This window comes from Trachinotus anak, unplaced genomic scaffold (genome assembly GCF_046630095.1).
Source record: "Trachinotus anak isolate AG129_WGS33_773 ecotype Australia unplaced genomic scaffold, CSIRO_AGI_Tana_v1 ptg000005l, whole genome shotgun sequence".
NCBI lineage: Eukaryota > Metazoa > Chordata > Actinopteri > Carangiformes > Carangidae > Trachinotus > Trachinotus anak.
The window spans coordinates 18,537,599-18,550,197 of NW_027273856.1; the positions used below are offsets into that span (position 1 = coordinate 18,537,599).

General features: G+C 40.9%; 1 protein-coding gene across 8 annotated transcripts in view; it reads right to left on the reverse strand.

Moving 5' to 3' along the window:
- The window catches only part of LOC139621818 (neurexin-3b), a 290,171-nt gene that overhangs the window by 192,104 nt on the left and 85,468 nt on the right, over positions 1–12,599 (reverse strand). For all 8 annotated transcript variants that reach the window (XR_011691090.1, XM_071478691.1, XM_071478689.1 and 5 more), the window contains one exon: positions 8,332–8,715. Coding sequence is in view for 7 of the 8 variants with exons in the window: in XM_071478691.1 (XP_071334792.1) it covers positions 8,332–8,715 (384 nt within the window). In the remaining variant the exon portion in view is untranslated. The remainder of the gene's footprint in view (positions 1–8,331; positions 8,716–12,599) is intronic.

Consider the following 12,599-nt stretch of genomic DNA (forward strand, 5'->3'; position numbering starts at 1 on the left):
CATTGCACAAGAGATTTTATGAGAACCACATCACCATGTGGTGACCTTTAGGAGTCAGCACCATGACAGAATATAACTATGTTAAGACGTTCCCTCTTTGAAATTTATATTATTTCTCTTGCCATTTGCAGTAGAAAAATTTTATCAGCCACAAAAGATAATTAGCAAATCATCTGCAAAATAAGGCATTTTATTGTGAAAGTAAACCCTCTCTCACTCTTTAGGCACAACCTAAAGGTAAAGTGGAATAATGTTATAGCCAGGTTACAAGATTTTATGTGGGAAGGTGACAAGCATCAATGTCATTCATCTCTGTTCTGCAATTACTACCTATGATTAAACTGTAAAAGCCATGTGGCAGCCTATTATTTCACTGCCACTATGAATGAACATCGAGCAAAATGAGCAGGTAATTGCATGGTGTGTGTCTTCTGGTGTTTCTATCTTTATGAGAACCAGTGTGATTGATGCGATTAAGACGTGTATGAATTTAGGCAGAAATGTAATGATACAAACAGACACAAAAAAAGACTTGTCTAAATGCTAACAAGATGAGCTTGACCAATTTCACCTAGAATTCTTCTAATTAATCAATCACCTAAATTATCATATAAATAAATTTGAATTCAAATTAAATTGAATAGAATTAAATGAATTTACCGATGTGTCAACGGATGGTAGCTAAGAAAGCCTATCGTCTCCAGCACAAACATTAAGAAAGAAGAAGCCTGCGCTACAATGAGTGATGTCACCACTGAGCCACGGTGGACACACTTCCAGCCATCAGCTCAGGCCCGGAGCCATCACGACTGCTCTCCACTGACAGTAGGGAAAACACAGGCACTTACTGTATGTGGGCGGTGGCATCTTGTCAGGGAAAATGCAATATGCATTAGACACAAACCAATCTGTCTCCAGTGGATTGGTGTGTGTGTGTTCCTAACTGTGCATCTGAGTCTGATGGTGTCTGAGTGTGTGTGTGTGTGTGTGTGTGTGTGTGTGCACATGTGTGTGTGGATGCAGCGGAAAAGACAGAAAGAGGAGAGTCTCAGTGGGATCGCTTGGCGCTGGGCTGGCACACCGTCAGACAAACACACTTCATTACAGGCCTATTTACCTGATTAACTGGGCTACTTTATCAGCTGCACAGCACTCTGCAAGCAACGACTGTCAGCAACACCCCCGGCTTCCTAAAAGCTCCCACACCCACACAAACAGACCCACACATGGTTTACAAACGCAAAGCCCCGCTTCCTGGCTGACTGTTTGAGTAACTGACTGGCTTGCTGAACCGAGGCAGTGCACATGATTCCCCCTCTCTTGGCGGAGTCAGTGCTTGACATCAAATACACTTCCCTGTAGTCTTGAATTAATGTCACCTCTTACCAGTTAGACTCAAATACGACCTGAATAATCTGCTGTACTTGAGTTTTCCTTATGGGGAATAACATTTGGGTAACCTTTTCATGTAATGGAATGTAACAATCAAAAAGGAACAGAGCCTGGAGCTGCCTCCCAAAGATGAGAGAGAGGACAAAGCCCACCTTGAAACATTATCATTACAGCAGCGTAATGATTTCCTTTCTCTTTGCTTTCTGGGGATCTGACTACAGGCAATTTGAGAAGAAAATCATTTTTCAGCATCAATTTTTAAAGTACTACTCTGAACTACACCCGTACGCCTGAATCAACCCAATTAGACGTATTGCAGATGGAGTGCTAAGTTACAAAAACAACCTTCTCACACACAGGCCAGTGATTAAAGCTGGCACATAAGAAAACAATAAAAACAGGTCACAAAAATAAATAATTAACACATCAATTCCACAAGCCTCACCAGGCAACAGTGTGTGAGGGCAGTCGTTTCCCCTCAAACTATGTTAATACATGGGCACAATGTTGTATTTAAAGCAATCAGCACATCTTTTTTCTCCGCCCTGTGTGCCTGATGGGGCCACACCGAGCCAGGCTGCCCTATTTGAATTCACATCACAGACAGATGGGTTTTTGGCAGGGCTACGCTTCCAGTCACAACCCAGACGAGAGGGGTCTATCGGGGCCAGGGCCCCGGTATCACACTCCTGCATGGGGCATTGACACCGCCTGGCTGGTACAAAGACACACACACACTCACACACACAGACACACACACACACACACAGTCACTCACTCACAAGCGTTGGCGGTCATAAAAAAGGCATACCTAATCATGTGACAGAGCGCAGACACAGAAACATATGGTCACAGAGAAACAGCGAATTATGATATTCATTGCTTTTTATACATCATATTCAGTATGTGCACATATTTATAACTGACACACACACACACACACACACACACACACACACACACACACACACACACACACACACACACACACACACACACAGTGACTGGCTCCCATGCTGACACTACATCTGTTTCTGTGATACCACAGCAGAACTCTGATCACAGGTGCTGTCGTGTCTCATGGGCTGGGTTAAAGAAGACATGCCAAACAGAGGCAGCGCGCGTGTGTGTGTGTGTGTGTGTGTGTGTGTGTGTGTGTGTGTGTGAGTGAGTGAGTGAGTGAGTGTGTTTGTGTATGTGTGTGTGAAAGAGGAGGGGAGGGAGAAACAGGGAGAAGAGAGAGGGAGGGATTTGAAGAAAGAGAATGAAAAAGAGACACATAGCAAAAGAAAAACAAGAGACACATGAGATAAGAGACAGATATCATCTGTATACTCAACCTGGCAGAGATACCAGGTAGAAAACAGAGAACAGACACGAGCACTGTTGTCTCTTAGTTATCTCCTGGTACGATCTTTGATCTCCTCAAACAGGCTAAAATATCTGTCAGGCTGCATTTCGTTCTGGTAAACAGAGTAAGAAAATTGCTAGCTTTTTAGCTCCCAGTGGAAGGGAAGAAATTACACAGAGCGATGTGCTCTGTTCAATACAAATATGATGAAATTATCTGGAGACTTTCATTTCTGATGATTCCATTATTCGAGCTCCAAAAATATCATCAGTGCAAAATGTGCTGAAACTACTTCCATGTGTTCTGGGTTCGGAAAACAAAAAACAAACAAAAAAAAAAAACAACTGCACATGTGGAGGAGTTTTTGAATGCAGATGTTATGTGGTAGCAGTAAAATATGTAATGGCACCAAGAACTAGATTTATAGAGTACAGTAATGGTGTGAAGCTCAGTTTACCTGCTTCCACACCACCTCACTCTGCTCACGGTCATTTCCCTACTCACCAACAGATCATTACGTTATTCAATGATATGAATCGTCTTTGAAGAAACAATTTATATTTAGGAAAAGTCAGCTGTTTGCGGGCATGAGGAGCCTGTAGCCCTGGTTTTTGACTTGCGGGAAGCATTTTTATATATGCTCACCTCAAGTTTTAGAACTGTGACCATGTTTTTTCTAAAATATCTCTTACTCACTGGGTTATATTATAATATACAGTGAAAGTCAAACGTTTCAGCTCAGTGGCTTAAAACCACTGTTTTCTTGATTAATATCTTATTGTGTGAAAAAAACATAAGTGAATTTCATTAAATTTATTAAATATTTCATAAGAATTTACAACTTATTTTGTATATTTATATTATTTTGTATATGTGTGCATTTTCGGGTACAAAAACTTATGCTGTGAAAACAAAAACACTGTCAGTCTCTCCCTGTCAGTGTCCTCCTCATCTATCGCCATGTTAACTTCAAAGTCTTCTTTTGTTCAGACCAGAAAACAACATGAGGAGACAGTGACTCTCTAATTTGGTTATTGTCTTTACTCAAAAGAGTTTACACTGGGATGAAACTAAAAAAATTACTTAAAAAAAAAACAAAAAAAAAAAACTAAACTAAATGTACACTCCGGTTCCCAAGTCTGGCCCATATTCTTCAACATCTGGGTGGATTCTGGCTGTTATCCTCTGGTGTTGACTGACAGCTGGAAGGTTCTCTGTGTGTGTGCCAGAATTGGTCCAGATGTGGAAGTAGCATCTGACAATCATGCTGTATATGGGCCAGACTTGGGCCATGGAACCAGGGCGTGTACTGGGCCAGAAGAAACCCAAACATGTGGGCCAAGTGGGCCACATGTATCTTGGTATCTGGGCACAAATGACCTGAGTGATTCAGATTACATGATTTCCATTTCATGTTTTAATGTAAGGTAAAATCTTGCATCCTGCTTCTGCTGTAGTAGCATTAGTTAGCATTAGCATTAGTAGTTTGTGCCAGTACCAGAAGAACTTGCATATACTGACTTTGGTTGTGCTGATATGAAAGGTCTTTGACTTTATGACTTTATAGATGGAAATACTAATACAATGTGACAAATACTTCCAATGCCTGCCAAGGAAATCCATTTGAATTAAATGATATCACAAAAAAGTGTAGGCTGATCTGAACACAGACAGACAAAAGAGCTTATTTACATTCCAGCACAAAGTCAACCGCAAAGGCCAATCATTGTAATGTAAATGTATAACCTTTGTTGCACTCCCCGGGTGAGCACTGATCTCTATCATTTCACCCCTTGTCTCATCATACAAGCACAATTCTCTGTTGCGCCATATAGTGTGGTTGAGATCAATAGTGAGCGCCATGTGTGAATACATCTCAGTGGTTGTTTGATATTGTCACCAGGGAGCTCCAGGGGCTGCTTAAAAGCACGGAGAAGGAGGAAAATAAACTATTCTACCAGCATGACTAATGCAATTCCATTTGTTCCAAATGTTGTACATTTATTTTGAAATAAAGAAAATACCACATCATTTCAAACCCAACATTTCAAATCAGAGTGATTTCATCATCTCCAGGGGTGCCGTTCTCTAAGCAGACAAGAGTTAGCTTCAGAAATATTCTACTGTGAACGCTAATACAAGCAATTGTTAGAGGATATAGACACTAATGAGATCGGACTAATTTGTAAATTTAGTTCACCAACATCCAGACCTTGTGCTATTTGCAGATGATGTTGTCTTCCCGGTTTTATCAGACCGTGACCTCCCATGTGCCGATTGCAGCTTGGGGTCAAACAGTCAGGATGAAGCCCAACATCTGAGCCTGACAGCAGAGAAAAAAAAGGTTTATTGCTCAGAATATGTGAGCTGTTACTAACAAGAGATGGTGAAGACAGAGAAATAAAGCAGGCTTTTTATTGTACCACAGAGGGAATGGTACTGAGGGCTGTCTTCAGTGTGGTGCCGAGGAGGGGGCTGCAAATCAAAGCTCTCAATTTACTGCTCAGTCTTCTTTGCAACCCTTTTACCTGTGGCCACACACTTTGGGTAGTGACCGAAAAAATAAGATCGCTGACACAAGCAGCCCGAGATGAGATTCCTCCACAGGGTGGCCCGGCCTCACTGCGTGTGACAAAGTGAGCAGTTGAGCAAACTGAGAGCGTTTCAGTATCGAGCTATTGTACCTTTGCACTGACAGGAGCTCTAGCTGAGGTAGTTCAGGCTGTTCAGGCCTGACCACAGAGCAGACCCAGAATGCACCAGAGGGATTACTGCTCCCCCAGTGTGATCCCACACTGCTGACTTCACTGTGCCAGGGATTCTGCCGTTTCAAGGTTATTGTCCATCTTGAGCTAATGAAATCTAGCCTAGTTTTTACAGCAGGCGCAGTCACTTGATCATGATTAGACCATAACAGTCATATGAGGCGCAGTTGGAAGACAATAAATTGGATTTAATGTGCAATATTTACAACATATACAGATCCATTTGGAGCAGTTTCGTCTTCCAGTATCTTCCAGTATCTTCCAGTATCTTCCAGTATGGACATTTGTTTCGTGGTTGCAGTCTCCATTTCAGAATCATTACATCCCTATTCATCAGTGTCTAGAAAGGAAAGACAGTGGGTGGATGGATGGATGGATGGATGGATTGTTGGGACTATGTAATCAATGTTATAAAGAGTATGGTCTAGACCTGCTCTATTTGAAAAGTGCCTTGAGATAACTGCTGCTGTAATTTGGCGCCATATAAATGAAAATTGACTTGAATTGATTTGATGGATGGAGATTAAGGCCCAAAGGATGCTCTAAAAAAGTCTGTTGATGTGATACATGCAGTATCTCGATTTATGCTGAAATTTTACCTAAATCTAAAGGGAACTGTATTTTTAGCAGTGCAGACTGTACCTTACACCTCACTTTTGGATTGCAACTAATGTAATGTAGAAAATGTAAATGTAAGAAATAAAAGGAAATGAACAACAACTGCTCATGCAAAGCTCTCAGAAGCTAAGGGGTCGTTCCCCAAGTGCTTATTTTATTTGCACAACTCTGAAATGTTTGGCAGTAGTTGTTGATTGAACACATCAAGGTGTACCCCAATTATTTAGTGTTACACCACGAGAGTGAAGAGCAAGGTGAAAAGAACTGCCAAAACTGAAGCAGCAGGGGACGAGATATCCTGAGTTTTAGTTCTTAGTCTAGGAAAATGATTTATATCTTTTCATTAAGATGTTGCCCTGTTACATCTTCCCAACTCCTGTCTTTCACAGCTACAGTGTCTCCAAACCCAGGTCAATATTACCCCAATGACATCATCAGGGTCATTTCCTCAAACCTTGGAAAGCTCCTCCAAATGAAAAATTGTTAAAACTGTAGCAGGTAAATTTTCTGTTCATCAACTTTGACTGTTTTGGAGTATTGGAACAATTTCTAATGCAACCTCCATTTGTAACCACATACCTCCAAAAAACTAAACTGCCCTGGAGGGATTCAAACAAGAGACTGAAATCCAGAGGCATGAATTCCGTCATGACAGCTCTACCTCCATCAGCACATTTCTCCATATCTCAAGTCTCATTGTGCAAAAATCAACTGCTGAACACGCTGAAGCTTTCTTCTCCAGCTCCAGAACCGGAGAGCCGACACATGGTCCCGTGGGTTATCACCCAACGGCAACAGCACTTACTGAATGCAGAGATATGACCATATACAGACCGATGTGTAGGAGGGAATGAAACAGGACAGAAGAAGTAGTGGTGGGGACTGTATGGAGAGTTAGGGACATGTGACTTAATGGTTTCTTCCTGTGGGTGGAAGGTCAGTGAGCCACATTGGCTCTGTTTGAGTGTTTCCTAGCCAGTACGCTGCTGCTGCCTTCACAGCTGCCTTTTTTCCCATTTGTGCAGATACAACAGCATGGGATTGCTACAAAAATAGACACAACAGCCAGGCTAAGCTGAGGTTAACTCCATCAGACAGCCCCGGCTCCAAACTCAGCTCCCACTGGAAGTTTAGCTCTTCCACAAAAGTATAGGACATGTACTCTGCATTATTGCCATGTAAAATTAACTTTTATTTTTTATTATTTATGGCTGTATATTTTGAACATGTGTTTCTATGTTTGACACTGAATTTCATCTGCTTCTAAGAAGAGTTACTTTATGATTCCTTCCTAAACTTTACCCAGATATTAATTCTTTATGTTACATTGTCAGTAACGTGTTTCAGTCTCCATACAATGCTCTATAAACCAGGTCATGTCCTGTATAAGATACGAGCAACTGCCGCCTATAGTCACACTTATAGCCAGTTGTAGCAACCTTCCCTCCAGATACTCATTATTCCTCCGACAAGTACATTTCTTTACACACCTCAAGTTCTTTGGAAAGTACTTAAAGCCCTCTACTGACCCCGAAAGGCTCTGCAAAATAGCAAAAAAAAAAAGTCAAGAACAATCTGAACAATAGTCAGATAACATACTCTCCCACAGCTAGGAGTGTACCTATCTCCGCCGTCTCATAAAAACTTAATGCGTCCAAGCTCTTAAAACCCAGACAAGGAGAGGCCATTTCACCACCAGAGAAAAGTTCAATTTCACTCCAGAACCTTCCCCAGTAAGAGAGAAAAAAAATGTCCCTTTTCCAAAGCCACTTGGCAGAAAAGTGAAATCCTATTAAATCTTTCAGCAAAGCTTCCATAAATATTGTGAGGGAACTGTCCCAAGTCACAGTTGTGCCCGTCTGCTGAAACAGAGCATTGTCCACTTGCTCAGAAAAGCTATTGTTAGCAGACAGTGACTACATCACTGCCACTTTACAGCCATATTTAGGAGAACACAAAAGATAATTCAGCTTTGTAAGGCTACTTCTTATCTGGGGTTTGTAATCTACACAAAGTTACACAACACTATTCCATAAGCACAACGACAAGCACATAAAGCATGCAGCTGCTGCAGCCTCTTTAAAAAGCCCTTTTGTAGCAAATCAATGAGCTCCCTGACACACCCAATAAGACTTCAAAACATATCACTATAAGAGAGAAAACACAATCAGCACAGACAGGAAAATGATTGTAAAGAAGTCCCACCTCTCTCACAGGTACTGTCCCAGAAGCCGGTCCCGGTGCAGTCACAGACGAAGCGGTTCCACCCTTCCTTACATGCCCCATTGTTCTTGCAGGGGTGGCTGTCGCACTGTTTCCCCGTCACTTTATTGCAGGAAGACTTGATGCCGGTCATATTCTGCGACTGGGCTATCTGTCTGATGTCCTTGCTCCGTCCGTCGATGAACAGATCCCGGACGCAGCCAACGTAGCCGTAGTTGAGCATAGCAGTCCACAGCTCGGTGGGGAGCACCAAACCCACCCGGTTGTCAGGCAGGCCACCCAGATAAAGGTCTCCCTCCAGGTCCAAGATCTCATTTTCCCCGCTGGCAGTGAAAGGGGTCCGGCGGCTGTTTACTGAGATGATGCCTGAGGGAAGAAAAACACATTACTAAATACTAGCAAGATACAACACTTTAAAAATGTAGAGTGTCAATATGCCATGGAATCTACTCCTGTGATATATGTTCAAAAACAGCAAGTGGAGTGGGATAATGTCAGAGGTTTCTTGCTTGAGTTTTAGAAATTAAGTGTCATGTACTACTAGTTGTGTGATTTGTCATGTTTTGCTTGCTGCCAGAAAACAGCATTTGCTTCTGCTAAAGTCCTGAAATAACAGGATCTCCAATGGAAAACAAGTGACATCTACTGCCCTCAATTTACAGTATTTGGCACCTCCTCAAAACTGACATTTCAAGACTGACTAAAATGATATTTTAAAACTGAATTTGAGACTGGTGACCCCATTCATATTCATCTATGTGAAGACAGAGGTGAAGAGTAATTCTCAATCAAAAGCAATAGTGGATGTGCACGCACAGTCGAGGCACACCGATTGTAAAAGAGGGCAACAAAAATAGCACAACACTCCTGTGCCCAGGCTAAGATGAGGTCTGTGTGGGTGGAGGTGCAAACCTGTGTTTGGCAGCCAAAATTGCACTGATCACTGAGTTTGTAACACTCTCTTCAGGGGAACTATATTTAAGTCACAAAATTACAGAATGGGGGGCAGAGAAAAAAAAAAGCTTGTATCCAACAAAATAACCAGTCCACTGGCACAAGGTCACTGTATAAATTCTACACTGGCACAGAGAGCCATGTGTTTCCACAGGCTATGTTCCCTGACACAGATTTATGTTTTATATTATATATGTATGTATGTATTTTTTTTTACATATGGAACTGTAAACCTCAAGTACATTGAGGCAGATCTGATTTCAGATTTATGATTTCTGTAAAACCACCAGATTGGTAAGAAATTTACTGACTCTTAGTCACTTGCATTATCGCATAGAGTGAATCCAAACCCAGCATTTGTAAAGCAAAGGTGCAGTGAACGGATTCCCTTATTTATATTGCAAAAATATACAGTCAAGCCACAGACTGAAATCACTGGAGACCTTGCGTGTTATCTCAGCTAGACTCTATCAACAATTCTGTATCACACATATTAACATGGTTTCATTCATCTTTTTTTTTGACAGTGAGTAGTAGAGTGAGTCAAAAGGAGCAAAAAAGGTAAAAACTGTCATCCAAACACCAAAATTAAAACTACAAGGTTGGAATCTGCTGTGAATCCCATGATGATTGACAGGTTTTTTGAACCAGTACTTATAGTTTGCAGATGTTGTTTAAGATTTCATCAGGAAAACAGGACTAGAATTCAAATCATGATCACAATGATTTTTTTTTTGTTTGTTTTTGTTTTGGTTTTTTTTTTCATTATGTCAGGTCTTTCACTTTCAAATGCATTCACCTGCAGTGTGGTGTAATCATTACATATTGGGCGTTTACACATAAATAAACTATTAATGAAAAAAGAAAAAGATGATCTCTCCTTCGAATGTATGACCTCTATCTGCACCTCTCTGTCAGAGCCTTGTTGAGGTCAAGAAAGAAAACCTTTTACTTACTTTTCACTTTTTACATAAAGCCCAAATTTAGCTTGTCTGAAAATGGTGTAATATGAACTCTCACATTTTACTTGTGTTACATTCACCTTGCAGCCAGACAGCGAGATCTCGGCCAGAGCTCTTTGTGGACAAGAAATTTAATTCACTCCCAACTTCTATTAACATTTCACTCAAGCCACAAGTGTGATTATGCCTGTTCTTAACCATCCCTCAATCTGGTATCCATATATCTGTCTCATTCCTCTTTTTCCCGGTGAAAATCCTACTTTCTGCTCTGCTATCGCACTGGGGGCTGTGCCGGTGATTAATCAAAGCAGCGAGCTCTGACACATGGCTAAATTGGCTGCTCTAACCTGATATATAACACAGGCTGTAGCGCCGACTAACGCATCCGAGTCCTCTAGAGGATCCTGCCTAATGCAGAGATTGTGTTGGGTTTGGAGCTCAAGGCAACAGAAGTTTCGAACCCTTTTCTCTAATATAATCTCCTTCTAATACTTTCTGTGTATTTGGTCATGTTTTGGGGTCAGAGGGCATACAAATGGAAGGAAACGAGGGGAAACAGAAGCAGTAGCTATTTAGAGAGGGGTATGACTTTGTCCTGGCAATAAATCACTGCTGAAATTAATATATTGAGGAGATCTACATCATTCTGTGGATGTGATGCTGAAATAAGCAGTAACATGATTCCAACTTTGATTCTTTCTGCTGGTGCAGTTCCACTGTGGCAGCTAAACAATTTCACTATATTTAAACTAGTTGCACCATTATTATCAGTATTGTAGAATAGAAACCTTTATAAAGGAATAAGGTCTTACAAGTTAGAGCAAAGTGCATGTGATTGATAACGATGGGGAAAATCATTTCCATGTTTTCCTATTTTTATTTCCCATTTCTTGTGTCAAGTTCATGTTAATGAGTCAGTTATTAGAAAATTAATAAATTGCAATTCTTCAATACCAAATAGCATTCGGCTAACATTTTTGCTGTGACAATACTGACATTTTGCTGGTGTAACGTTTACCAGGTTTACCTTCTTAGTTTAGCATGTTAGCATGCTGTAATCTGCTAATTAGCTGTAAACACCAAGTGAAGCTTTAGCCCAAATTTAGCTTTGCAGGTAGTAGCATCGCGTTGGTTACAGCCTCTAAAATATAATCGTCTGTTGTTTTATATTGTTAATTAAATACCTTTGGGCTTGATGGCTCTTGGTCAGAATCAACACTATTAGCCATTTGAAAACAGCACTTTAGTCTCTATTAGTGAGGGGCATCGAGGATGGGCATTTGTCATTATTTTAGGGAGTAGAGACCATTACTTAGCTGAGGACATGAGTAGTTTAATTGTTATAATAATTAAAACAATTGTGGATTTTTTTTAAACTGCAGATTTCCCATTTGAAATGATAAATGATGACACACAGTCTGCACAAAGTGGTATACAAGCTAAGTCCCTCGAGCAATACTGCAGAGAATATTAGTCATTCTCCACTGAGTATTTTAGGATATATTGTACAGTAGTGTGCCTTTATTTCTCAAGGCTTGATTACTCTGTTCTCTGGCAGATTATTTGCCTTGTCAGCTCTCTGCCTATAAATTCATAAAGTGCATGGCCAAAGGCAACATATTTCTAATTGAGCCAGGAGTTTTCTGATTGAAGCCATTCTTGATTATGTGTTTGTGCTTGTGTGTGAAAGAGAGAGAGAAATGAAAAACACTGACATAACGAGCCCTCAGTGCCTTTTCCAAAGCACCAAGCTGATCACAGTACTTTAACAAACTGCTACAGTAGTGTTAAACCACAGACTGTATATAAAGATGGATGTGGCCTTCAAGACGTCACCTATAGGTTTCTGAAGAGCGGTTTTGAAGCTCAGAGTGGGCAGCTCCGCCGTCATCATCTTGGCAGTCACCTGACTCCCAGCTAATCCAAAAGTGGGCCAAAAGGTGGGCTGTGTGTGGAGCCGAGACTTTAGTGCGTGGCTTTTTGCGGCAAGCATACACTCACCTACCTGTCACTCACAGCACCCATGCCCTCAATTATGCATAACTTTAAACTTTAATAAACTTTAAACGGGTGAGTTATATAAAGATTCACCCTCACATAAAACTATCTCTGTACCAAGTTGTAAACATGTTTATTTCTGATGTAAAGTTGAGCATTTTAACACAGGAGTCTATGGAGATTGACTTGTTTTTGGAGCCAGCCTCAAGAGGCCATTCGAGGAACTGCAGTTTTTTGCACTTCTGTGCATAATTTTTTTTTTTTTAGCACTGGAGGTTGCTCATAGTGGTAAACAGAAATCAAGTTTCTAATATTGGCACACTGTGTAGCTACAAC